The sequence below is a fragment of the Gnatocerus cornutus genome, chromosome 7 (genome assembly GCF_029298725.1).
Source record: "Gnatocerus cornutus isolate USDA-ARS CGAHR chromosome 7, icGnaCorn1.1, whole genome shotgun sequence".
Lineage (NCBI taxonomy): Eukaryota > Metazoa > Arthropoda > Insecta > Coleoptera > Tenebrionidae > Gnatocerus > Gnatocerus cornutus.
In genome coordinates, this window is record NC_142239.1 from 17,188,084 (window position 1) to 17,214,171 (window position 26,088).

At 35.6% G+C, this 26,088-nt stretch overlaps 8 protein-coding genes across 8 annotated transcripts; 4 read left to right on the plus strand and 4 right to left on the minus strand.

Annotated features, from left to right (window-relative positions):
• Positions 1 to 90: 90 nt before the first annotated feature.
• Positions 91 to 2,945, minus strand: LOC148171829 (double-stranded RNA-specific editase Adar-like). The gene is made up of 7 exons (XM_088041666.1): positions 2,744 to 2,945; positions 2,631 to 2,695; positions 1,857 to 1,937; positions 1,420 to 1,672; positions 1,034 to 1,231; positions 345 to 776; positions 91 to 298 (listed from the first exon to the last, which is right to left on the minus strand). Exons 1-7 carry the CDS (start codon positions 2,775 to 2,777, stop codon positions 198 to 200), a joined length of 1,164 nt encoding a protein of 387 aa, XP_087897792.1. The 5' UTR covers positions 2,778 to 2,945; the 3' UTR covers positions 91 to 197.
• Positions 2,946 to 3,371: 426 nt separating this feature from the next.
• LOC148171830 (cytochrome P450 9e2-like) lies at positions 3,372 to 5,516 on the plus strand. Its single transcript, XM_088041665.1, has 6 exons — positions 3,372 to 3,619; positions 3,675 to 3,945; positions 3,996 to 4,159; positions 4,210 to 4,541; positions 4,589 to 4,970; positions 5,019 to 5,516. Exons 2-6 carry the CDS (start codon positions 3,746 to 3,748, stop codon positions 5,453 to 5,455), a joined length of 1,515 nt encoding a protein of 504 aa, XP_087897791.1. The 5' UTR covers positions 3,372 to 3,619; positions 3,675 to 3,745; the 3' UTR covers positions 5,456 to 5,516.
• Positions 5,478 to 7,235, minus strand: LOC148171831 (cytochrome P450 9e2-like). The gene is made up of 4 exons (XM_088041663.1): positions 7,036 to 7,235; positions 6,494 to 6,989; positions 5,995 to 6,448; positions 5,478 to 5,948 (listed from the first exon to the last, which is right to left on the minus strand). Exons 1-4 carry the CDS (start codon positions 7,233 to 7,235, stop codon positions 5,512 to 5,514), a joined length of 1,587 nt encoding a protein of 528 aa, XP_087897789.1. The 3' UTR covers positions 5,478 to 5,511.
• A 611-nt stretch (positions 7,236 to 7,846) lies between these two features.
• Positions 7,847 to 9,669, plus strand: LOC148171832 (cytochrome P450 9e2-like). Its single transcript, XM_088041664.1, has 4 exons — positions 7,847 to 8,046; positions 8,097 to 8,592; positions 8,651 to 9,092; positions 9,139 to 9,669. Exons 1-4 carry the CDS (start codon positions 7,847 to 7,849, stop codon positions 9,573 to 9,575), a joined length of 1,575 nt encoding a protein of 524 aa, XP_087897790.1. The 3' UTR covers positions 9,576 to 9,669.
• A 38-nt stretch (positions 9,670 to 9,707) lies between these two features.
• LOC148171833 (cytochrome P450 9e2-like) lies at positions 9,708 to 11,484 on the plus strand. The gene is made up of 4 exons (XM_088041662.1): positions 9,708 to 9,959; positions 10,004 to 10,499; positions 10,545 to 10,998; positions 11,045 to 11,484. Exons 1-4 carry the CDS (start codon positions 9,709 to 9,711, stop codon positions 11,479 to 11,481), a joined length of 1,638 nt encoding a protein of 545 aa, XP_087897788.1. The 5' UTR covers position 9,708; the 3' UTR covers positions 11,482 to 11,484.
• A 340-nt stretch (positions 11,485 to 11,824) lies between these two features.
• Positions 11,825 to 12,899, plus strand: LOC148171834 (uncharacterized). The gene is made up of 5 exons (XM_088041277.1): positions 11,825 to 12,039; positions 12,085 to 12,384; positions 12,430 to 12,509; positions 12,556 to 12,690; positions 12,733 to 12,899. Exons 1-5 carry the CDS (start codon positions 11,920 to 11,922, stop codon positions 12,830 to 12,832), a joined length of 735 nt encoding a protein of 244 aa, XP_087897403.1. The 5' UTR covers positions 11,825 to 11,919; the 3' UTR covers positions 12,833 to 12,899.
• Positions 12,900 to 14,736: 1,837 nt separating this feature from the next.
• On the minus strand, positions 14,737 to 16,265 carry LOC148171835 (uncharacterized). Its single transcript, XM_088041952.1, has 7 exons — positions 16,046 to 16,265; positions 15,771 to 16,005; positions 15,461 to 15,723; positions 15,181 to 15,380; positions 15,041 to 15,139; positions 14,841 to 14,996; positions 14,737 to 14,799 (listed from the first exon to the last, which is right to left on the minus strand). Exons 1-7 carry the CDS (start codon positions 16,263 to 16,265, stop codon positions 14,737 to 14,739), a joined length of 1,236 nt encoding a protein of 411 aa, XP_087898078.1.
• Positions 16,266 to 19,881: 3,616 nt separating this feature from the next.
• LOC148171836 (trypsin-like) lies at positions 19,882 to 23,667 on the minus strand. Its single transcript, XM_088041290.1, has 3 exons — positions 23,613 to 23,667; positions 22,973 to 23,562; positions 19,882 to 20,040 (listed from the first exon to the last, which is right to left on the minus strand). Exons 1-3 carry the CDS (start codon positions 23,665 to 23,667, stop codon positions 19,882 to 19,884), a joined length of 804 nt encoding a protein of 267 aa, XP_087897416.1.
• Positions 23,668 to 26,088: the final 2,421 nt, after the last annotated feature.

Consider the following 26,088-nt stretch of genomic DNA (forward strand, 5'->3'; position numbering starts at 1 on the left):
GGCATTTAAATTTGAGACACCAAAAAAGTGAATCCCGCAATTTTGTAACCGTGACTGTACCTTTTTAGAAATTTTTGAAATAATACCAACTTGTCAACAGATAAATGTTTATGGAGACGTTGCTTATATCTAAAATACAATAGGCTAGTTAATACTTAAAAAAAATGTGTTCAATACACAATTATTTCACCCCCAGTTTAATTAACCGGTGTGTATATCTCAGGAGGATATTGAATCGCCAGAATCTTGTGACAAACAGCAAACGCGGCCATCTTCTTCGCCGACTTCTTATTAGGTCCTAAAAACCACTCTTACTCCCCATTTTAACAATCATGTTGACTTACCAGTCCCAGTGAAAGACTGTTCTTCCACGGTACACTTGAAAGTGAAAATCACATTAGGCGGATTCCCCATTTTACCGAGCTCATCAAACTGCGCGTGAGGCAACATCTGATTTAGCAGCATCAAGGGGTTCATGTGGGGGGCGTTTTCAGGCATTTTCCTCGCGGGTTTGTTCTGCGGGGGTTGCTGCGCTCCACTTTCCTGAATCCCTCTGGCTTGGTTGGGATCCTCGCCCCACGAATGCAGGAGTTTGTACAAAGCGAAGGAAGCGACATGCTGCCACGGTAACGTGGGGGAACCATCTTCAGCAAGCTCCATTTTGACGTCGCCATCCTCCTCCTCCTCTTTCTTCAGGGCACTAAACTGCCGGTTTTTCACGATGTATTTGAGCGCGTTTTCAGCGGCCATGCTCTTCGCGTCCATTTTACTCCGACCTGTGAAAGTCACGTTATACAGAGTGTTCAAATTAAATTGGGGTAGAAAAATGTACGCTTCAACACTATGTCCAGGTTTGTTAAAACTTGGTCAACTCTCAGAAGCCTGGCAACGTGCGGTGGTCACAAAAAACGGTCAAAACGACCAATTTTAAGCTATACCGACAGCCTAATCTCCCACAGGTGTAACGCTAGGCAAAGTATTGAGAACCAATGCTTGGCTGACTCCATGTGGGGTTCGTTAAGATGGTACTAACCATGTCCGATGTGACTGACGCCATCGACTAAAACTGTGGCGGTGTACTGATTCATTTCTGCAGGTTGTGGTAAATCAGTGACTGTATATGTTGCGCTTTTTACCAGTTCGTTGAGGATCATGACTGCGTTCTTTGGTTGGAGGATTTTGCTGAGGCGAACGTTGCGGCGACGCTGGCGTTCTTTCCGGGAGACTTTTCCTGCAAGAGACGCGTTAGAATTGTTAAGACTGTTGGGGGTTTCAACGGGGGAAAAGGGTCAGTTGGGTGGGTTCACAGCGCCGTCACTGAGTAGGAGGCTTCAAATTTGCGCAGTGATTTGTCATCAGAAAAAAATTGTAGAAAGATGTACTTAGGACAAAATCAAAATCTGTTGAACTGCCTCTTACCAGTTCTGGAGGCCCAGACGGGCTTCCTATTCCCTTGTTCATCAACTTGCATTTCTTCTTGCTTCAAAAACAGTTCGCTGGGATCCCCCGGAAGAACAGCGATTTGTTGCGGTGGTGGCGGCTGCAATTTCGGCGGCGCTTGTGGCTTTTGTTGGGGTGGTGGAACTTGTTGTCTTTGTTGTTGTGGTGGACCTTGCGGTCTTTGTTGTTGTGGCGGACCTTGCGGTCTTTGTTGTGGGGGTCCAGCAACCCTCTAAACCAACAAAATCAATCATTCTCTCCTTTAACATAAATAAAGTGTACGTTTCGTCAGTACGGCTCCATCTATCCCAATAAAGCCCCAATCTTTGAAACAATTAATCTACCACAGGTTGTAAAGCTGCCAAGTGACTAACCGCTTGCAGCACTGCTCCGTGTGGTGTTCTAACCCAACATACCTGCATTGTTGGTTGTCCAAAGTTTCCATTAGGTTGTGGCGGCCCTTGGAGTCTTGGTGGTGGCCTGTTCTGGGTTGCCAGCTATGTGAGCAGGTTTAATTTGGCGTTAAATAAAACCTTTGTGGTTGTGAGCACCGGTATAGGTGCATCTTTAACTGACAATGCCGAGACATCGTACAGCTATAGATTCAAGATATCTTGACCATGATCGTTGTCAGTTTGTTTGATTGTCAGGAGGAGATCAAACAAACATTGAAACAATAAAGAGCCAAGATACACATTATAGTTCAACCATCAAAGATTACAGTTTGAGTCTGGAAAGTACACATATGCATCGAAACGTGCCGAAACATATGAGCAGCGAGGGAAAACCAGCAACTGCAATTTTTGCTGGAGGAACAAAATACAGTGAAGTGCCTATAACAGTACCACTACCTAGGCTTTGTGTAGCCATTGCCGATGGAAACCTACATAATTAAATTTTGTTAGAGTTCAATCTAATCAATGCGGTGCAGTAACAGAACAAAGAAGCTACATTAAGTTACAAGACTCAAAATTTAAAAGTGCAACTTTTACATTTTGAGGTACACCCCATTTATTTTCAACCGGTCAATTCAAATTCGTAAAAAATCTCGGGCTTTGGGTTGCAAAAGCGTGTTTGCATGTGTTAAAATACAGTTCCCATGTTCAATTTCATTTTAAATTTGTGCCAAAATTCGGACGGTTCAAAATAAATAGCGAGTATTGTAGCAACGAAAAGAAAAACAGTCTCACCTGACCACCAGCAACGAAATTGTTGTTTAATGGAGGATTCCGGCGTGCTCCCACATTGTTAATTGCTGTAAGAAGTGAAATGAAATTTGATATACCACGAAAAAGAAACTCACCTTCGCCACCACTTCTTCTAGTGTTGTATGCCATATTAATGGCTAAAATAAACTTTTTTCTTTAGAGAAAAAGCTTGGAATTTTGGTCGGACAAAATGGTGGAAACCGTTAGCGAAATAAAGTGAGGGGAGTGAGGCGGAATAGGAATTTAGAGCGCAGTAGAGTGAAGATAGCTACAAGAGAGTAATAGTGGCGCCCTCAAAGCACTAAATGGTCAATTTCATGATTAGAAAAAGCAGAAAGTGTTAAAATCTTGTAAATATTTGCTTATAGTGTTAGATAAAGACTGTTAAATTTAGGAGTTCTGTTGTATAAGCGGTTGTCATTCTTTTTCCGGAAAAAAAAGCTCAAAATGACCGTAAGAGTTTTTTTAATTTTTGAATCTAGGGACTTTCGTTTCGGTTTGTGAAAACGCGCGCTTATTTTCAAGATACAAATAAAAACTGGAATATAATTTTTATTATTATAGCGTAAAAAGCGACGCAAAAGTAGAATTTCATTGTAACAGTGCACGCATTATTGCAAATATCAGAATTAGAAGACTAATAAACAAGAAGTTTTAGTTTTTCTTGTGTAATTGTGTGATATGGTTCTTACAGATCAACTAAGAATGAAAAGAAACCTCCATAAAGACAAAATCTCATTTCTCCTCATCCCCATCCCAGCTACACTCATGCCTGTCTCGAAATTTATGACTTCAAACCGCGAATTTTCCAAACATCTCGTCGAATCGCTCAGTAATTTATAGCTTATTGTGTTGAAATGTTGACTAGCAAGTTCCCCCTCACTGCGACAAGTACACAACACAGATTAGATATCTACGTGCAAAACTGCATGAACTCATCAGTTTCTTTATCTTTTAAAAGCGAAACTGAAGTAACAAACCGCAATCATCAATTTCCGTGTAAATAAAAGTGCATTTTATTTTCAGAAAGTGCGAAGTTACAACCTTGAACCACTGGCGTTCTGACTCATAACCACACCGCTTTAACTCTCTTTAAAATGTGGTGGATACTACTCATCGTCACCGGTGTTATTTTTATGTACATCAGAATAAATAACAAAAACAAATACTGGACAAAAAAAGGGATAAAACAAGGAAATCCGGTGCCAATTTTCGGCGACAAATGGAGAGCGATATCCCACAACCAGTCCCTAGCTGACATGGTACAAAAAATGTACAATGTTGGTCCCGGCGAAAGGTAAGTCGTTACATCAGAATTATCCCTTATTACTAATTCCCCAATTACAGATATTGTGGAGCTTACGACTTCATGTCACCGGCTCTGGTGCTCAAAGACCCCGATCTGATCAAAGACATCTTAGTAAAAGACTTTGAACATTTTGTCGACCATAAAAGAGTGATACCTGAAGGGAGCGACCCTATTTGGGATAAAAATCTCTTTTTCTTAACTGGTAGAAAATTTTACAAACTTTGGTATTATAACCCGCGGTGATAATTTAAGGCCAGCAATGGAAGGACATGAGGTCTACTGTGAGTCCTGTTTTTACCGGCTCCAAAATGAGACACATGTTCGTTTTAATTACAAAAACAGCGGAGCAGTTTGTTGGTCACTTCTTAAAACAAGAAAAAAAGCTCATTCATATAGAAATGAAAGACACTTTCGCTAGAATGGCCAATGATATTATCGCTAGCACTGTCTTTGGTTTTGAGAGCGACTCCTTAGAAGACCCCGACAGCAAGTTCTATGAGATGGCTAAAAGAATTACGGATTTCAGCGGCTTGTGGCAAGGGATCAAATTATTGGGCTTCTTCATATTACCACGATTGTACAAAGTAATGGTGCTCCCTTCTAAATTCCGTTGATTATGTTTTCATTCTAGACACTCAAAATCAAGATATTGTCCACCGAGATATCAAATTTCTTCTACGACATCGTGAAAGAAAACATCAAGACTAGACAACAGAAGAATATTTTCCGTCCCGACATGATTAACTTGCTCATGGAAGCTAGAGAAAACCACAAATTGATTCACGGGGTGGAAATAACAGACGAAGACGTCACAGCTCAAGCGCTCGTGTTCTTTTTCGCTGGTTTCGACTCAGTTTCATCTCTTATTTGTTTAATGTCGTACGAGTTAGCTTTAAATCCAGAGATCCAACACAGGCTCATCGAAGAAGTTGACCAAACCGCTAAAGATTGCGATGGTAATTTAACGTACGACGCGGTAAAAAACATGAAATATCTGGACATGGTGGTCTCAGGTTGGTACTCTGCTAAACTAGTGTTAATTTAGTGATGATCTTTTTTAGAGGCGCTACGAAAGTGGCCAATAACTCCTTTCGTGAACCGAGTTTGTACCATTCCGTACACCGTGGGGCCGCAACGTTCTTATGAAAAGCCAGTTGATCTCAAAAAGGGGGCTATCGTGTTTTTGCCGATCTACGGCCTCCATCATGATCCTACGTTTTTCCCTGAGCCGCACCGTTTTGATCCTGAGAGGTTCAATCAGGAAAACAAACCGAAGATTCATCCGTACACGTACTTACCTTTTGGAAGTGGTCCTAGGAAGTGTATAGGCTACAGATTCGCACTTTTGGAGATTAAGGTTTTGTTTTTTTACCTGTTAAGTCATTATAAAATTATGGCAACTGAGAAGACTCAGATACCTGTGAAGCTGTGTAAGAAAGCGCTTAACATGACTCCTGAAAATGGTCTATGGGTGGCTTTAAAGGCGCGGAAGAAATGACTGATTTAAGAAAACTGTTACCATTTGTTGTATTTTTTATTAAAATGTTCAAAATTTTAAATGTCTCTTCTTTTTAATCCCACCCAAATCCCCTTCTCCGCCGCCATACTAAGAGCCTTGCCATCATATTTAATTGGGATTTGGGTCTTTTGAACAGGAATGAGCTCAAAATTTGACAGGAGATAGTAAAAGAGAATCTTCGTCTCAAGGAGGGCAAAACGCGATCCAATACAACTTCTTGGTCCTGATCCAAACGGAAGGTACGAGTATGGTACTATCTTACTCTTATTCTCTTCACTGAAGCGCTCCGGGTCAAACCTATCGGGCTCGGGAAAGTACTTGGGATCTCTATGAAGGGCGTACATTGCTATAGCCACCATATCTCCTTTTTTTAAATGTACTGGTTTTTCGTGGGGGCCCTTAGGTTCAATGGTGTAAGGTGTCGTGCACACTCTATCGACAGCGATTGCAGTTGGGTACTTCCTTAAACCCTCTGTAAAATAAAAGTTATAAAAACTCCCAACGAATTTCAATGGTACCTGAAACAACCATGTCCATATACTCCATGGTGGTGATGGCTTCGTACGTTATTTTACCATCACATTGCTCCCTGACATTATCCACCTCTTCGCGAAGTCTCTCTTGGACCTCTGGATTGATCGCGAGTTCATAAGCTGTAAAAGCAAGAAGCGTGGACACCGAGTCAAATCCTGCAAACATGAAGATTAAAGCTTGAGCAGTGATGTCCACGTCTGTTATTTTCGTTTGGCGCAGTTTTTGGTTCTTTCCAACTTCCGACTCTTGGACCGTAGCAAAACCTGCGTCGGGTAAACTAGTTTGTTCTTCTTCCTGTTTGTTTTTACGTGCGTCCAGAAGCAAGCTTATCATGTCACGTCTTTTGATGTTGTGTTTCTCTCGGCTTTCAATGTTTTCTTTTACAATGCTGAGGAAGTACTTGATGACTCTTCCAGTTAAAAGAGTCACTCTAAAGAACTACAAGTGATGATGTAAAGCGGTTGTGTGGAAGTGTCTACTTACATTGAGAATTTTTGGTATTGCCACATAGCCCATGAATACAAACATTGCCCGTAAAGTCTTAAAATTCGTCGTTTCTTGCGTCATTTCAAAAAACTCATTCATTGGTTCTTTTAAAGAGTCGCACTTAAAGCCAAATACAGTGTTTCCAATTACGTCGTTAGCAAACCGCGAAAGAGTGTCTTTCATTTCTAGAGTGATGATTTTTTCATTTTTTTCCAAGAAGTGATTGACGAACTGTTGCCCACTTTCTGACATCACAGAGAACAAGTACTTCATTTTACTACTGGTAAAAGACGGGCTAAGAGTAGATCTCATTTCTCGCCACTTTTGCCCTGTAAGAGCAAATAAATTTTTGCTCATGAGAACATCAGCATCCCCTTGAACAAACCCTTTATGATCAAGAAAATGATCAAAATCTTTAACAGTGATCTGTTTAATCAACTCCGGATCTCGGAGTAACAATCCCGTCGACAAGAACTGGTAGACTCCCACGTATCTTCAAACCAAAAATTAATCGAAGGCGGGAGATAAGTTGAACTTACCGTGCATTTGGAGCAGCGTTGTACATCTTTACCGTGAGGTCAGGTGGTGCGAGCTTCCGGGTGATGACGCCCCAGAAGTCTCCAATGAGTGGTAAGGGTTTACCTTGAGGGACGCCTTGTTTTGTCCAGAATTTGGTCTGTTCATTTAACCACCAATAAATGGCTGCTAGAGCCACAAATGCAAGAAGTAGCCACAACATGCTGCTCCGTATTGACTAGGCGTCGCCGTCCGTCGGTCTAAAAATACTGCGCGTTTAATAACAGATGGACTTCGGTAACCTTGAGGTTGTGTGAATAAAAATTAATGTTACGTATTTATAGTGTAAGTTGTCTAATCCTGATGGGTTTTATCAGTTTGCACCATTGTAAAGTTCGAAAGATAAAATTAAATTTAGAGGAAATCAACAAAGTATAAGCACTTGAGCCATTTAGGTTGTCATCATGACACCGAGCCCGAGTTTATAGTCGGTTTTCGTGTCATTGCTTGAGACGAACTTAATGACGTCGAATTTATTGAGTAAGTTTGTTTTGTTTGGAGATCTGTTCCTTATTTGCGATATAAGTATGACTTGATTAAAGCACGCAAATAAGATTAACTTCCTTAAGCACCGACAATGAATTTAGGCCCACACGAGTTAGAATTTTGCTGTTTTTACTCCAATTTTTGTTGTTTGATTAGACGTTGTTTATAAACACTCATCTATTTTAATTCGTTCATTAAAGTCAAGGCTGGGGACACTCATCAGTTCTATTTATTAAACGCGCAAGTTCGTGCACTATCCCAACAAAACTCGTCAATACTGTGAGAACTATGTTGATCCTACTTCTTGCATTTGCGGTTCTGGCAACCACTTACTGGTGGCTAAAAGAAAAGAACACCTATTGGACAAAACGAGGAGTTCCTCAAGGTAAACCATTACCATTTTTCGGAGATATGTGGGGCATCATCAGCAGGACGCAATCAATAACTGAAAACACGGAAATGATGTACAACTGCGCCCCAAATGCTCGGTAAGCAGCGCACTTACCTTTCCACTTCTTCCAATTATTATTATTTAAAGGTACGTGGGAGGGTACCAATTCTTATCCAAAGGACTGTTGTTGCGAGATCCAGAGCTAATCAAGCAAATCACAGTAAAAGATTTTGAGCATTTTATTGATCACAAAACCTTAATTCAATGTGATGCTGACTTTCTCGCGAGTAAAAATTTGTTTATTCTAACTGGGCAGAAGTGGCGCGAAATGAGATCTACCTTGAGCCCGTCTTTCACTAGTAGTAAAATGAAGTACTTGTTTTCCGTTATGGTAGAGAATGGGCGCCAGTTCGTTAATTACTTCTTGGAGAAAGAAGAAGAAATGGTGACGGTAGAAATGAAGGACATTCTTTCAAGATTTAGCAATGATGTTATTGCTAAGACAGTATTTGGTTGTGACTGTGACTCTTTGAAAGAACCAAAAAATGAGTTTTTTGAAATGACGCAGAAAGCGATAAGTTTTAAGAATTTGCGGTCAGTATTTGTCTTTATAGGCTACATGGCAATCCCGAAAATTTTAAGTGTAAGTAAAATGCTCCATTTACTTAATTTCATGTATTTCCATCACATCGTAGTTGTAGTTCTTCAATGTAACTCTCATACATAGAAGAGCGACAGAATATTTCCTGAGGGTGGTAAAAGAAAACATTGAAAGCAGAGAGAAACACAGCATCAAAAGGCGAGACATGTTGAACTTACTAGTAGAAGCACGTAAAAACAGAGAACAAGACGAAGAATCTACTTTACTAGACCCAGGCTTTGCTACAGTCCCAGAGTCAGAAGTGGGACAGAACCAGAAACTGCGCAAAACCAAGCTAACGGACGAAGATATCACTGCTCAAGCATTCATATTCTTTGTTGCCGGTTTTGATTCAGTGTCCACTCTGCTTGCTTTTACGACCTACGAACTCGCGATCAATCCAGAGGTCCAAGAGAGACTTCGAGAAGAAGTAGACAATGTCAATGGGGAAATTAGTTATGAAACAATCGCCAGAATGGAATACTTAGACATGGTTGTCTCAGGTACAATAGGAACTTGATTGGTCTTGTAATTCTACTTGATTTCTAGAGGGTCTACGGAAGTACCCAGTTGCTATAACAGTGGATAGAGTGTGCACAAAACCTTACACCATTGAACCCAAAACCTCCAATGAAAGACCAATTCATTTGAAAGAAGGGGACGCGGTTGGTATACCAATGTACGCTCTTCAAAGAGACCCAAAGTACTTTCCTGATCCTGATAGGTTTGATCCCGAGCGTTTCAGTGAAGAGAATAAGAGTAAGATAGTACCATACTCGTACATTCCGTTTGGATCAGGACCAAGAAGTTGTATTGGATCGCGTTTCGCTCTTCTTGAAACGAAGATTCTGATTTACTTTTTGTTGTCGAGTTTTGAGCTTGTTCCCGTCGAAAAAACACAAGTTCCCATTAAATTTGATAAGAAGGCGTTTAACATGACGGCGGAAAAAGGGATTTGGTTGGGACTAAAACGAAGAGACGTTTAAAGTGAAAAAATTTGTATGTTTTTAATAGAAAGTACAAAAAAATGAAAGCAGTTTAATTCGAATTTTGTTTATATGACTAACTTACAAGATTAGATCGGCCAATAAACTCAAGGTTAACGAGCGCATCTGTTTTATGAAGTGCGTAGAATTTTTAGTCAATACTGGACTGGCGTGCGAGAGAATCATGTTTTGGATACTTCTTGCATTTGTAGTACTTGCAACCATTTATTGGTGGTTGAAAGAACAAAACACTTACTGGTTAAAACGAGGCGTCCCTCAAGGTAAACCAGTACCACTTTTCGGAGACTTTTGGTTCATCGTCTTCAGGACTCTAGCACCACCTGACGCCGTCGTAATGATGTATAACGCAGCTCCAAGTACAAGGTAAATACAACATACCCATCTACTTCTTGTAACTTTTTTTGAAGGTACGTGGGGGTGTACGAGTTTATGTCGCCAGCATTATTACTACGAGACCCAGAGCTGATCAAACAAATAACAGTGAAAGATTTTGATCATTTTCTTGATCACAAAGGGTTTGTTCAAGGGGATGCTGATGTTCTTATGAGCAAACATTTATTTGCTCTTACAGGGCAAAAGTGGCGAGAAATGAGATCTACTCTTAGCGCGTCTTTTACCAGTAGCAAAATGAAGTACTTGTTCTCTGTGATGTCAGAAAGTGGGCAACAGTTCGTCAATCACTTCTTGGAGAAAGACGAAAAAGTCATTACATTAGAAATGAAAGACGCGCTTTCGCGGTTTGCCAACGATGTAATTGGTAACACCGTCTTTGGTTTTAAATGTGATTCTTTGAAAGAGCCAAAGAATGAGTTTTTTGAAATGACACAAGCAGCGACGAATCTTAAATCTTTTCGGACAATGTTGGTATTTATGGGCTATGTCATTATTCCAAAAATTTATAATGTAAGTAGATAAGTCCGCATAATCACAACACATGATCTCTTGTAGTTCTTTAAAGTGACTCTCTTACCCGCTAGAGTCATAGAGTACTACTTAAGAGTCGTAAAACAGAACATTGAAAGTAGAGAGAAACTCAACATAAAAATACGAGACATGCTGACCTTATTACTAGAAGCACGTAAAAACAGAAAGGAAGAAGAACCGTCTAGTTTACCAGACACTGGATTTGCTACAGTCCAAGAGTCGGAAGTCGGAAAAAACCAGAAGCTACGTCAAACAAAAATTACAGACGAAGACATCGCGGCTCAAGCTTTTTTTTTCATATTTGCAGGGTTTGATACAGTCTCCACTCTGGTTGCTTTTGCAGCCTACGAACTCGCTGTCAATCCAGAGGTACAAGAGAGACTTCAAAAAGAAGTAGACAGTGTCAGGGAGCAATGTGATGGTAAAATTACGTATGAAGCCATCACCTCTATGGAATACATGGATATGGTTGTATCAGGTACTAGAAAAATTCGCCTGAATTTGTTTTAACTTTCATTTTGAAGAGGCGTTGAGGATGTATCCATCTGCAATTATGATCGACAGAGTGTGCACGAAACCTTACACCATTGAAGCGAAAGCTTCCAATGAAACAGCAATTCACTTAAAAGAAGGGGACATGATACTAATACCAATGTTTGCCATTCAAAGGGATCCGAAGAATTTTCGAAATCCCGATAGGTTCGATCCTGAACGTTTCAATGAAGAGAATAGAAGCAAAATTGCACCATATTCGTACATTCCGTTTGGCTCAGGACCAAGAAGTTGCCTTGGATCACGATTCGCCCTTCTTGAGACGAAGATTCTCTTCTATTATTTGTTGTCGAGTTTTAAGCTTATTCCTGTTGAAAAAACGCAAATACCTATTAGATTTGATCCCAAGGCTCTTGCCATGGGGGCGGAAAAAGGAATTTGGTTGGGATTAAAAAAAAGAGATTTTTAATGTTTTATACGTTTTTAATAAAGAATAAACAAAATGACCACTTTGACTTCTTTCACAGTTGAACCTCAACCAGAATCCTTTTTTTGCCTTCATCGTAAACGTATCCCTGGCAAGGAAGAACCACATTAATTTATACAAACCAGAGCCCAAATCGTGTACAAATTGAGATAATCTGGAAAAAGTGGAAAAAATACAAAACCAAATAAATCTCTATTTCTATTTAAAAAAAAGAATTAAAGGGATGGGGAATTAAACCCGGAAATCTTGACAACCCTTTCATTTTATCGTGGCCAGAGAATATTAAATTAGTTCAATTCAAATTTCGCGCGTTTTTCCGTGATGGGGATTGGCTCCTGTCAAACTGACAGCTATGTCTAACCTCAAAAAACTAACCAAACACCTCTTTTTTTTTAGACCGAATGTGAAAAATCGCACAAAATGTATTATATTGTGATACGGGAATCTCAACCGAACGATTTACCTTTTATATCAGACGTGGTTAGAAATGCCTACTTATCAAACGTGTCAAAAACATTCATTGCGGCTCTTTTTAACGAGGTGGGTGCTATTTCGAGTCTTTATCATCAGTAATGACCTTTTTAGGTGACATTTCAAGCCATCGTGTTGTTGGCAGCCTTCATGTTTATTTTCATGGGGGTACCTCTCCAGTATTGCCTTATTTCAGTCCCTCTAGTTCTGATCATGCTGTACATTCTAATTTATGGGGCCAATTTAATGAAAGCCACGGAGCTAATCCATGGTAAAAAGCCTTTACAGTGTTGGGTAGCTGAGGCCTATGAGCCATATTTTTTTAATGATATACCTCAGAACTGTTTCTATAGAATCATCCCTGAAGACAAACTAAATGACGAGGGTCTAACCAACGGCAATTATCGTAAGACTGTACGTCCCCAAATCAGTTTCAACCCAAAATCACATCCTTTGTAGATTGTAGGCACTTGTGCTGTGATGAGACATAATCTCTCTGATGATTGGTCATGGTTATTTAGATTAGCTGTAGATTCAAGGTATTAAGAGACCATCGTTGATTTAGTTATGTAAAGTTTTTTGTAGATACCGCAAAAAGGGAATCGGTTTATTGTTAACCCAAAATGCGCAGAATTGGAGCAGGAACAACAGATATGATTACATAGAACTAGTCATAACAGAGTGCCAGGAAGAGGCGCGGCAATTATTCGCGAACGCTGGGTATGAATACAAACAGTTTATTTCTGATCTAATTTGTTGCAGTTTTGAGATTAAACAAATGTACCACCGAAGATTATTCACAAGTGTCTTCACGCTGCAGATGTTCCAGTTGAGGTGTGAAGTTAGATCCACGTTTAAATAATTTTGTATTTATATACTTTTGTATTTTTATACATGAATGTTATAAATAAAGAAATTTTGAGATAAAACCGTTGAAGATTATTTCTCTTTTAACTCCTGGGCATTAAAGGGGTATTTTTTAATACAAGTATCTAAAATACAGTTTTTGTGGTCCAATCGTTCCTGTCAGGAATTAGCAAATAAGTCCGCAAAAACTTTTTATCTGATTGTATAATAATCTATGTTTTACGGTATCGTTTAGCGTCCGTAATGATAAAGTAAAACGGCCAAGTTTCATCTTCTGTATGTGTTGTAAATTTCTTCATACACACTGTTGGAAGAAGAGATTACTTAACTTTTGAAGCTATTCGCTATTTCGTCCATTTTATGCACGATTTACCTAGTTTTTTCACTTGCATTATGCTTTATTATCATAACAACTTTTTGGGATTGAGTCCGAAAAAGCTTCATTTTAGGGACTTAATGACTTACATAAATGTATTATCGTTGCTGTTTCCAGACGAGTCGTAGCAAAGTCCGGAATAGCAGATGAGTCCTCAAAAACTTTTTAGACACGTGTTACAAACAACATTTTTTAGTCAAAGCTATCAAAAACACATTAAAATCTCTTACCATGATTAGTATGATTAATTATTTCTCGAAAATAATGCTTACCATAGTAACCATCAGCTTGTTTAAAATAAACACAAAAAAATAACGTTTTTCTGGCATAAAATGCAGTCTGGTAAAAAATTACCAGCTTTATTAGTTGTCATGGCAACTTTCTAAGATTGAGTCCGAAAACAACTCATTTTAGGGACTGAAATGAGTCCGTAATTAGCAATTTTTGGGAGCGGATACAAAAAAGTGTGTTTTAAAGAACTCTAATTTTGGATTGTATAAATTGCGTCAGATGTCGCTTAACCGCTAAAATCAACTAAATTTCTCTTCTCCCCTCAAAGTTGTCACGTTATCAGGATTTATCAGCGACGACAGAATTATCTAAAAGGCATTTTAAGCATTATTAAGTGCGACATTTCCACAAGTTCCGCGGAATGAATCTCCCAAAGGAAACATCTTTTAACGAATTTTAATAAGATTTTCGAAACGTATTCCGTCAGAATCTATTTCACGAGATTTAGTTTTATTCCCGTCAACATTTTTTTCAAATTCCGGAAACTATAATTTACGTTTCTGGAGTACTTTTTTTGTCATTTGGGGGTGAATTCCCAGCACGTTTTAAATTGCACTCTTCTCTTATAGCAAAGTTTACTAAAATGGATAGTTATGGTACACTTTACAGGCTACATTTTATGCTCTGTACTTTCAAAATTACTTCGGATTTGTAAATAAATCTGCGTAACTGTAATGATCACAAATGTTTACAAAATTTATGGTAAACACGTTTTATGCTCTCTGGTTTCAAAATCGACATGCATTTTAGTAAATTTGATGTTGTGTGGGTATGAAAATGTTAATTTTTGCAGGTCAATGACCATAATAAGCTAAATGGATTTGATATTTTTTTGGCTAACAATCTAAGAATTTTTTGAATCCGAGTTTTTTCACAGCTTTCGAATCGATCGATTATTCCCAAGGAACGAATCTCCGGAAGCTCTTCCCAAAAATGTTGTTTTAATCGACCGCCACTTTTTAAGCCGCTTCACCTTAAAATTCCCTCAAAATCTTCCATTTCAGCCACTGAGCTACAATTGATTGCCTCTTAATTGTATTATCAGCTGATTTAATGCGGTAAAATAAACTTACAGCCCCTTAAGTTTAATAAATGCACAATTTAAACTTTGGATTAAAGCAAGCAAGCTGAAGTTCGGTATGAAATTAAATTTCGTTTGAGTAGGTAGTGTTTGCAAAGTTAGCAAAACGTTGTTAGAACAGAAATAATAGAAATTTATTACCAACGCCACATTATTTTTCTCTATCAATTATTTCTTTCAAAACTGCGATGTACGAAAAAGCGGCCCTCATGAACTAAAAAGAATTAGATTAAGCGGACAAGAATACAATGTTACCATTATAAAAGTCTGAGCGGAGAGCGAGAAGTGATGGCCGGCTTTCGTGCACACGGTCTGACTAATTTTCATTTGGACCAAAAGAAACGATTTCTGGTACTGGAAATCGCAGAGACACCACGGACTTTCGTAGAGTTTCCACAGAATATCCGTGCCCTAAAAGAGACGAATCAAAACAGTTCTAACAAGCCTTCACCGACATCAGTTAACACTTGGCCGCTGTAGTTGTAGATGAGTAGCATGAAACTGGCGAAGAATATGTAAGTACACAACCCCAGGAAGAGAGAGGAGTCTCCGGACTAAAACTAAACTTTACACAGCTTTAGGAAATTTAACTTACTGTGATCAGACTGAAGGCTATGAAAACGATGTTAAACATTTGTCCTCCGCATTTCACCAATAGAAACATGCTCATGATTCGATCGATTTCTTTGCAAACTCGCAGAAGAAGAATGTGGTGTTTGATATTTCTATTCAGATAGTTTAAATTGGTGCTTTTGAATCTCTCTCCGGTGATGGTGGCGAAAATATCAGCGAAATCTTGACTCAGTGCCCATAGACTAGAAAAAAATTAGAAGAATCGTTATACAATACTAGGAGCTTAGTTTACTCATCGCAACGTTGCAAGCTTCTGGTAAACTCTTCGATTCTTTCTTTGGTAAAACCGGCCGTTAAAAGAGAGTAGTAAAATCCATGTTTGATATTGCTCCCTAAAATTCGAAACTGCTGTCGAATTACTCCGACAATACAGGGATAGATGCAATCAGTGGCCCCGTAAAAGATAGCCAGAGAGAACGCGCAATAACACTGCAAGAAGAAGCTAATTTCCAACATCGGCGATTTTTTTATTTCAAAAGGAAACCAAGCGAGAAGTGGTGTGTATCTAAAAAAACTCTCTGAATTTAATGGGAGATGATTTAGAGCAACAACAATTCTCCCGTCGCGAGAGCTATTAAAGTTGGGGCCATTGCGCCAAAAAACAGACTTATGGTCCAATAAATTGGCATTTTATCGGTCATTTTCACGTGTCTTTCCATAGTGATTGTTTGTACCTTATTGTCAGTCTCGTAAACAAAACCGTCGTTAATAGTCGTGATCAAATTCACCAAACTCGTCGAGTTGTAAAAGAAGATGAAAACGTTGATGAAGAATCCCGCATAAAAAACTGGGAAAAATTACGTGGATTTCAGAGGAATTTTACTTACCGATGTTCATGATGATCATGGCTTCTTCGGCTAAATTAAACTCGGTTTTATAAACGAAATCTACGCAGAGGACCATTATGATAAAGTACGACGATAGAAACAAAAATCCCCATAAGTAGTAAAGGCATTTTTTAAACCAAAAGTTGCTTTTGTCGATCGGATAGAGAATTGAAAATTTCAGCATGAAAACCGCCTTGTTGAGGTACTTTAAACTCGTCATTGTACAGTAAAATGGTGGGTTACCAGAAAGCTGTTTAAATAGTTTTAACTAGGTCAAATTAAAGGGTCATAGGGTATAATTAAACAGTTTTTTTGGTCGACACTGATTGTATAATTAGCTCGAAAAATTAATAACTGGTGTCTTTGGAGAACAACTTTGAAATTAGTGATTCTGTAGGATAATAACTTATGTACAAGAAGTGGGAAGAGGGACAGCAAAAACGATAAAACTGTTGCATTATTTAGTAAAGGGAAAGGGAGAATTAAAGAAATTCTAGACTGGGTTAATAATTGAAAAGTGGCATACACGTCATACACAAGTCGAGTGAGTTCGAGTGAGTGGAAGCAGTTTGTGAATCGTACGAAAACGGGTTCTTCAAAATACCATTATGAAGTGAGTTTTTTCCTTTTAAATCTTAGAACAGTTTGATTGAGATGAAAAATTCCAAATTTATCAAATTTTGGTAATCGATGAAAATAAATGGACGCTGAACGTAGAGTACTATTAATTTTGACACATTTTTTAATTAAAAAACGGCAGAGAAATTTGATGGCATTTCTTATTAAGAAAAAAGAACAATTATTTATTTGCACTGACGCTTGTAAAAATTTCAGACCCTGACATTAAAACCTAACCAAAAAAAGATGAATTATAAACAATAATGACTGGTTTACAAAAGCTATCTTAAATCTTTAATTGCGATTAAATACTTAACATCATGGTAAAGTGCCATGTGATAGTTTTTCCGCCAATCAAAAGTGAGCAATCGTCTAATTAGTTCCGAGACTAATTTAATTTCAATTAAATAATTGTGTAAACAAACTTAAATTTTAACAATAAAAATACAGAAATCGGAGTTTTTAAGCTAAAAGATAACAAATCAAAATAAACTACAAATATTAATCTATTGATTGCAGTAAATACCATCAGGGTCAGATAACACGAAAATAAATAAAAGAATATTTTGAACACGAAAATAACAAATATAATTGCAAAAAAACAAAACACAAACTAGGATTGATTTTATAGCAAATACAAACAATTTTTTATTGAAAATCTCAATTAAGAATTCTACTCTAATGAATGTTTTTATTATTTTATTTATAAAGTGTCTTCTATTCCAAATAACAAGTTTTGCGTTTTGCTTCATTAGGTCCGGAAATTGATTTTTTAGGTTGAACAGTACAACCATTTATTTTTTCAGTTTTTTTAGTAAACTTGCAAAGTTATGAAATTGGTCGACAGTGTTTTGAAAAGTCAATTTAATAGGCTTTTCAACGATCTATAAAACCCATCGCTAGGAAAAATATTTCATGTCCTAAAAAAAGCTGTTTTTAGTGATTTTTATATGCAATTTTGCATATAATTATAAGACTAATTTTTCGTTGTAAAGCATAATTAAAAACATTGAAATCTTGCCTTTTCGACGCGTTAATAAATGTTTTGCTATCTCCTACCGTTTAGAAATTATGGGACAAAAAATTAAAACTTCTTGTTGTTTTTTGTCAAATTAATAAAAAAAACAGTGCCATTGCTTGAAAAAGTCCTAATTTATAAATTTAGGACCGTTTTACGCAATAATTTGATTGCGATTACGTTAATTTCGCACCTAATTTGATGATTACTGACATTTGATTGGTGGAAAAAGACAGATGAAATTTTAATACCGCGTTAAATATTTAATCTGAATTAAAGACTTAATTTAGCTTCCATAAATCAGGCGATAGAGTTTTAAAATTACTTTAATGCTTATGGGGCCCAGATTAATACATTTTAGAAAAATTTTTGATGATAAAAAAATCCTAGTTAGACCAATAGACCAAAAAAAAAATAGAGGATGCAAATCTTATTAAAAAAAATTAACAAATAAACACAAATGTTAAAAAAAGTAATCGATAAAGATATCATTAATTTTTTTGAAAATTTCATCTGGAGTTCTTACTTATCTAGATTGATATAAAACGCCTTGAAATTAATTTAAATTTTGACAAATTTGACCAACAACTTTTTAACAATTGCTGCATAATGTTTATCTATGACATTCCTTATCTTTCATTATAATCAGTAAAATTATTTAGAAATGCGAGATTTATTAAAAAATTACAATTTTGTGGGCATTCAAATTAAAATTTTTACAAAATCTTTGAAAGGTAACAAAATATGTTTGTTTCTAAAATATGCTTTGACCTGTAACTTCTAGACCAACTTTAGACCAACGTATTACAATAAAAAATCGAAGCACCAATTTTAGAATTCTGTGCAAATTAGTGTCAAAAAGATTTAAAAAACTGTTTGTGTTTCGATATTATCATCGGTTATTTTAAAATATTTTGGTAAAAACTAACGATTTCTATAATTCGTTGGAAAACTTATTTAATTTCTTTTCCAATCATAATAAGTTTGCAAGTTGTTAAACGAAACTAAAAAAAACAAAAGTGAACGCGGTTTACTAAAAACAAACTGAGGCCTGACCTGATGGAGCAAACGGCCATTGGATTCAAAATCTGAAAGCAATTCAACTTTAGAAAGAAAATTCTACTGCGCCAGTAAAAATTCCGCCAAAAATTTGTCGACCAATGTAACAATTAAATATGTATTTTATTGTTCACTATTTTGACAAAAGGTAATCTAATGACATTGATTTGTATCTGTGGAACCAATTTTCGCCGTTCACTCGTTGCGGTCGATTGGACAAAAATTCCAACTTCCAGCCCCATGAAATTTTACAAATTAATTTCGCCCCAAAACTGTGACGGATCGCAACTTTACGACGTTCTTGTGACCGTAAACTCGAGAATTAACCCGTAAAACACACGTGCCAAGGTCTGGATGACAATTCCAGGGAAAATCATTCTTAAAAATTTGTTATAACTTTAATTTTCCTATCAACTTTTCTTCCTTTAATTACCTCTTAAACAACAAATTAATTTAAGGAAGCCCCTTAATTTAAAAAATTGTAAAAGTTTGTTAAACTTGTTTAAAGAGTTCCCGACAAATGAACCTCTTATTATTCGTTTCGCAATACCTTGATGTCCTTCGTTGTTTCTTTCTTTTTATTAACTTTCCTGCGAGCGGCTGCAATTATTAAAATTTATGTAGAATGTGGCTTTTAAATATGTTTTTCACAAGGGAAATATCTCACGCTGTGAATTATTTTATGTCGTGAAATTTGAAATAAGCGACAAACATGCAATAAATCGCGAGGGTGTAGTGTTAAGATAATTTCAATATTTCGTGTTGCAAAATGTTACAATACGATAAGAAAATCTAGACATGATAATCCCATAAACGCACTCGTGGTGTTTTTCGTCGACAAACAGAGCAATATGGTATCCAGGAATCGATAGGCAAAGACTCTATTACAATTTTACACGAATTGAAGTAATAAATTCCCTAGTTTTTCTTGTAGAGCCCCTAAATTGATTTGAGATTAAAATTTTTCAAGGCGCTGCTGCCATGAAATTGATCCGCTTTAGTTGTAATGAATCGTCTTGAAGGGAGCAATTTGCCTCCAGATATAAACTGTGAAAAGAAAAACGCAAACATTCAAGATTTTCGTTTAAAATTCTATCCACCTTAAATTAGGGAGTAGGTAAATGAAACACGATGGTAATTCTTAGTCTTTACTGAACTCAGGAACGGCGTCTTGGACGAAATCGAGGAAATTTCGCACTCTTGAGAAGACGGTGGTCTTTTTTTGATGGCCGACGCGGATTCCGAAGGAGACCAAGCCGATGAGCTTGCCGTTAACCACCAGAGGCCCTCCAGAGTCGCCCTGAAATAAATTGACATTTTCTATGCTTTTATTGTCCAATATTGGCAGATCCGAGTATTCTTTCGTTTAAGATGCAGTAAACTGCGCTCTTAAACGCGTATTGTTGCCACTTTACAGTGCTGAAGTAGACAGAACAACATTTTTAGTTGAAATAATTTCATACTTTAAACGAAGTTATTAATTGCTGGGCCATAAATAATTTTCACAGAACAACGTTTCACGTTACATTCATCATGAAACTAATTCGTCAGTGTTTTTTGCTCGAATTTCACATATTTGTTTTACCACTTTTTCGCGCAAAATTATTGACATTTTGCTATAAATCCTACAATAAACACTGAAAACTGATGTTTCTATGACAAAGTGTCTTTTTTTTACCTGTTCGAATAACAAAAGGTGTCTAAAACTGTATATTTAATAAGTCACCGTAAACTTCTGAGAGACTTGAACTTTATACACTGAAACTTGTTGAAGACGGGATTTACTTTTAGTTCAAGTTTTGCATAACGACGCGAAGGAATTTTGTCGTTCTTTCAATTAGAAATTTTAATAATTAACAATTTTGCACCTGCATAAAAGTAATTAATTTTCATGATTAAGCGGGTGGTGATGTTTATTTTTATCAAACTTTTACTGTAAAGAATGCGGCAATTGAAGGGTGAAATTTAACTGAAAAATTAGTTTTAGAACCGCAACTACAAATAAATAATTAGTATTTGCTCGAATTTATAGGTACATATATCAATTGAAAGAAAAGTAATGAATGAAAAAGATCACAATAAATACAAGCGATAAAAATAATAATAAATAAATACATGAGTCTTGAGTGGAGTACGATTAAAAAATACCCTAAGAAATTAAAAAAATCGAAATAATGTAGAAATCCGATAAAAACAAAAACAACATAATTAATCCAAAAAATATAAAAAAATTTCTATAAGCCAAAGAAAGTTAAATAATTTAGAGTAGGTATTTTCATAGAAACTAGAGAATCTAAACATTCCAAAGAATGACTTAAAAGAATAGCATAATTACTAAGAATCAAGAGAATATAGAGAATGCAAAGAATGTAGAGCAAAAAATGAAAAAAACTTAAAAATCTACAAATTGAAATATCGAAAATCTTAATACAATAAATGAATAGAATGACTACAAGATAATTTTGAAATAATCTAATAGCAAATTTAAAAGAGAAAACACAATAGAACAAGAAGAATCAGACAGAAAATTTAGACAGAAATTTTGAGAAATAAATTAAATTTAATTAAAAGGATTTAAAAAATCGTAAAGAATTTAGATAATCCAAAAAAAAAGAAGGAAATAATAGAATCTAAAAATAAAGCATTAAAGACTTTCAGTGAGTTCAAAGAGTTGAATTCGAAAAAGATCAAAAAGTCTAAAATAAACATAAAATATTCCAACAAGTCAAACAAAGCTGAATAATTTAAAGACCTAAAAGAATCGCATAAATCAAAAAATTCACAGAATGTTGTTTGAAGTATAGGGGTAGAGGGGTAGAGAGTAGAAGACTCAAAAAAATGAAATGAAATAAAGGAATCTAAGGAACATAAAAAATCTTGAAGGAATTAAAAATGGTCAAAATGCAGAGAAAATAGACTATACAAATTAAAAAGCTAGAAAATTTACGACATAAAATTCGGAAAAGCTTAAAAAAATAAAAGAATAAAATGCTTATAAAATAATTTAGAAACAATCTAATTGTAAATTCAAAAGAGAAAAACAGAATAGAACAAGAAGAATCGGAGAGAAAATGTACACAGAATTTCAATGTTTTTTAAAGAATTTAATTTAACTAAATTAGATTTAGAAAATCATAGATAATAAAGAACCCAAAAAAAAAATAAAAATAAAAGAGACTATAAATAAAGAAGGCATCCCATGAGTCCAAAAAAATTTCGAAAGAAAGAAAAAGATCCATATTGAATACGAGATATACAAAGAATGCAAAAAAGCCAAAGAAAAGAATCCAATAAATAAAAAAAACAGTATTAAATAGGGTGGAATTAAAAAATATAAAAAAATAATAAAATAGAAATTGAAAAAATTAATAATGCAGAAATCCAAACAATACAAAATATCTAAAAAAATCCAATAAGTCAAAGAAAGCTAAAAAATTCAGTTTTATGAAAGAAACCAAAGAAACTAAACACTCCAAAGAATGCAGATCATTTAAAAACTTGAAACAATTGCATAAATCCTAAGAATCAACAGTATGTAGAGAATGTAAAGAATTGACTAAAATAATAGAATCTAAGGAATCTAATTTTTTATAAAGAAATTAAAAAATTCCAAAAACACAAATTCCACGTCTAAAATACCGAAAATTAATAAAGTAAATTAATAAAATGCTTACAAAATAATTTCGAGAAAGTCTAATTGCAAATTTGAAAGAAAAAAACAGAATAGAACCAGAGAGAAAACTTAGATAAAACTTCAACAAAATTTTGAGAATTGAATGAATTCAAAGAACTAAAATATTCAAAACGACAAAAAGATCATAATAAATACAAGAAATACAAAGAATTCAGAAAAGCCAGAGAAAAGAATCCACCAAATTTAAATAAAAAATATTGAATGTAGTAGAATTGAAAAATAATTTAGAAAATTGAAAGAATCGAAATAATGTAGAAATTCAAACAATCCAAAAAACATGAACACTCTGAAAAGTCTAAAAAATCATAATAACAAATTACAAGCCTAAGAAAACTTAATAATTTAAAGGCTTGAAAGAATCGCATAAATCCCGAGAATCCACAGAATGTAAAAACTCCAAAGAATTGAATAAAATGAAGGAATCTAAGCAATATAAAATGAAGGAATTAAAAAATAAAGTCCAAATAATTCAAAAAGCTCCAAATTTCGCGCCTGAATTACGGAAAATCATAATAAACTAAATGAACAAAAGTCTTACAAAATAGGTGGTGGTCCGACTGGGCTTGACACAGATCATATTCCTCGTAATCTTCGGATGAAAAACCCCCGGGAAATAGTTCTGACACTTATCCCATTCCTCCACCGTAAGTTTGGTGGCGCGTAAATATTTCGACGGTCTCCCAGTCTCCGTCCTCCCCCATCCAGAAATCATCGCCACGGCTCCCCCTTCGTGATCCTCATCAGAAATTCCAATTATCCTCGACTTGTGACTAAAATCCACCGGTTCTTTCAACACAATAACAGAAAAATCGTGATCATAATTATGAAAACTAAAATCCGGATGCTTCATAACGCTGTCGATTTCATGCAACCGACCGTCGGGATCATCAATATAATTGGCTCCAACTAAAACGGAGAGATCTTTTCTTTCCTCGTCAAAGTCCTTAGTGTGAGTGCAATGAGCTGCTGTAAAAACGATTCTCGGTTTCACTAGGGCGCCTCCGCATATTATCCGTTTCCGGTTGTTGCGGTGCCAGACCAGGGCTACCTGGTACGGGAAATCGGAAATGTCGACCACTGTGCCATAAATGATCCTCTCCATCGCATCGTCATTATAGGAAAACTGAGCTTGAAGACGAAGAAATAGACGTGGAGGATTTATACAGTCGTTTACTTACAGTTTACTGATAAAATTACACCAACCAAACAGAACAACTGGAGCATTGTGAGCATTTGAAGAGAATAGAGTTGCTGGCATTTCTTTTATACTTGTTGCGGATGATAAGGTTTCCATTCTTCCTGAATTACACTTCTCTCAGATTCATACAAGCACTGCGTAGAGAGAGAAAGTATGACGTAATCGAATTTTAATCGGAGCATACGCTCAATTGTTGAAACACCAAGAAAAAATATGAAAATACTCTTGAAGCGTTTCAACATCTTGTGGTCTCAGGGAAAAAATTAGGTTAGTCAAGATGTAGACGTAATCACTAAAACTATTTGATAAATAACTTGTTTAAATTTTGGTGTTTTTTCACTAAAAATAGGTGGTAATGACTGGCACTTCTTCAACAGTTGGAGCGTGACGGCGGCGGTTTACTTCCTGCAAAGTGAATCTACAGGTGTTCCGGAACACGGTGATTAATTAATTTGTGCCAAGAAGTGGAGACCACGGTGAAAAGTAGAAGTTAAAAAATATTATTCAATAATTAAAAGATCTAAATTCTCTCAGTAGATTTTTTAGATTTCCTTTCCACCAAGTTCACAGAAGTGATAAAATGGAGATTTGCCTTTCCCATTTCTCCAGATTGGTCGATCAATCCACTAAGACAAATTTGCCACGGCAATTTTTTGTCCTTAGCAATTTATAGACGTGCGGTTAAAATTAAAATTAACCTCCGACATTAATTATCCCTCATGTAATACGAATCTTTGCGCATCCCTAGAGCAGCCGCTCATAATTGCTCATGTACAAACCATTGAAATGAATCAATTATATTAATAAATGAAGCAAAACTTGAGTAAATTGCCCACACTGATAAATTCAGTAATCAATTGTATCTAAATTTGTATCTGTGAAGCACATTTTGGTTAATATAGCAATTACTATTAAAGTCTTTATTATTCTCCCAATGGACAGGTAAATTTAAATCGATGCACCAAACGTTGGTCAGCGATTGAAATTTCAATTAATAATGCTTTAGGTAATAATAAAAATTTAACTAAATTTCAACTTGACACGGCAGATAATTTTATTACGTACACGAGTAAACAAATTATTTAGGCTAATTTATGGTAAAATTTATAAGTATTTTAATGAAATGCGATGCACGCTTTTATTGATCAACTAAAATTTTGGTGGGTATCATTTATCGCTTCAAATGAACTTTTACTCAAAATCAAACATATTGAACTAGATAAATTTAATGTATAACCATTTATATGGAAGACGCATTCCATCAGCAGTCATAAAACCAATATTGCTACGGCTTTATTGTTCTTTTTGTATGTTAAATACCATTTTCGTATGTGCCTTTACAACGAAACATTCCTGAAATGTACAACGATGCTTTTACCACCTGAACAGGGTCACTAACAGAAATACCAGAGATGTTCGGTTTTAGGTAATGTCTTATGTTGTTATTCTAAATATGTGTGTTAATTAATTCGTCTGGTGAAGATCATTAGTGCAGACGAATGAGTTTCATGTCGTAAATTAAATTATAGTAGAACTATACAATTACAAATCATTTTCCTAAATTTGATTTGAAAAAAATCTCGCCTAGAACTATGTAAATCTAATTCGATCGATCTCTAGCTTATTTGTGAAGCAAACTATACTTATTATATCTCATTTTACGCAAGTCAGTACGCAAAGACCACGTATAATTGGTTTTAATTTTTGAAATTTTTGATGCTCAACTTCTCCGTAACTACGACAAATAAAAAGATGTTTTCGAATTTAATTTCATAATTTAGTCGGTAAAGTTATCAGAGTTATGAAATAAAATACTCGTAGAAAGTTTTGCAATTTTTAGTTGGTTCTTAAATGCAAAATTCAATTCTTTTTGATACAAAACTTATCATGTCCTAAGTACCACCTCCAAATTTCATCACTTTATCATTAAAAATAGAAGAAATATAAGAAAAAATATGTAGCAAGTTTTGCAAAGCTGCTCTTTCGATTGATGTAAACTCAAAAGCACTAAACGCTTTTAAAAATGCTATAATTTCGACATTAAATTTTGTGTGGTTACTGTTTGGAGCCATATTATTAAATGTACCAAATTAAAATGTTATAGAATGAATATGTCAAAATTTGGAGATTTTTGTTTTATAAGCAAACCAACAATTTTACATTTTTTTTATAAATGGTATAATTTTGGAATGTGCGACGTTACAAAAATGAAATTTTTGGAAGTTATTGCTTTGAAACCGTTTGTTAACTGTTCCAAATTACAATACTATAGAATAAATCCGTCAAATTTTGGAAATCTTCGTTTGAAGAGCGAACCAAAAATTTTCAAAACTTTTGTAAACGCAACGCTATAATTTCAAAACATGTAGGGCTATAGGAATAAAATTTGAAGAGGTTACTGCTTTGAACCCACTTATTAACTGTTACAAATTTCAATTTCATAGGACAAACACGTC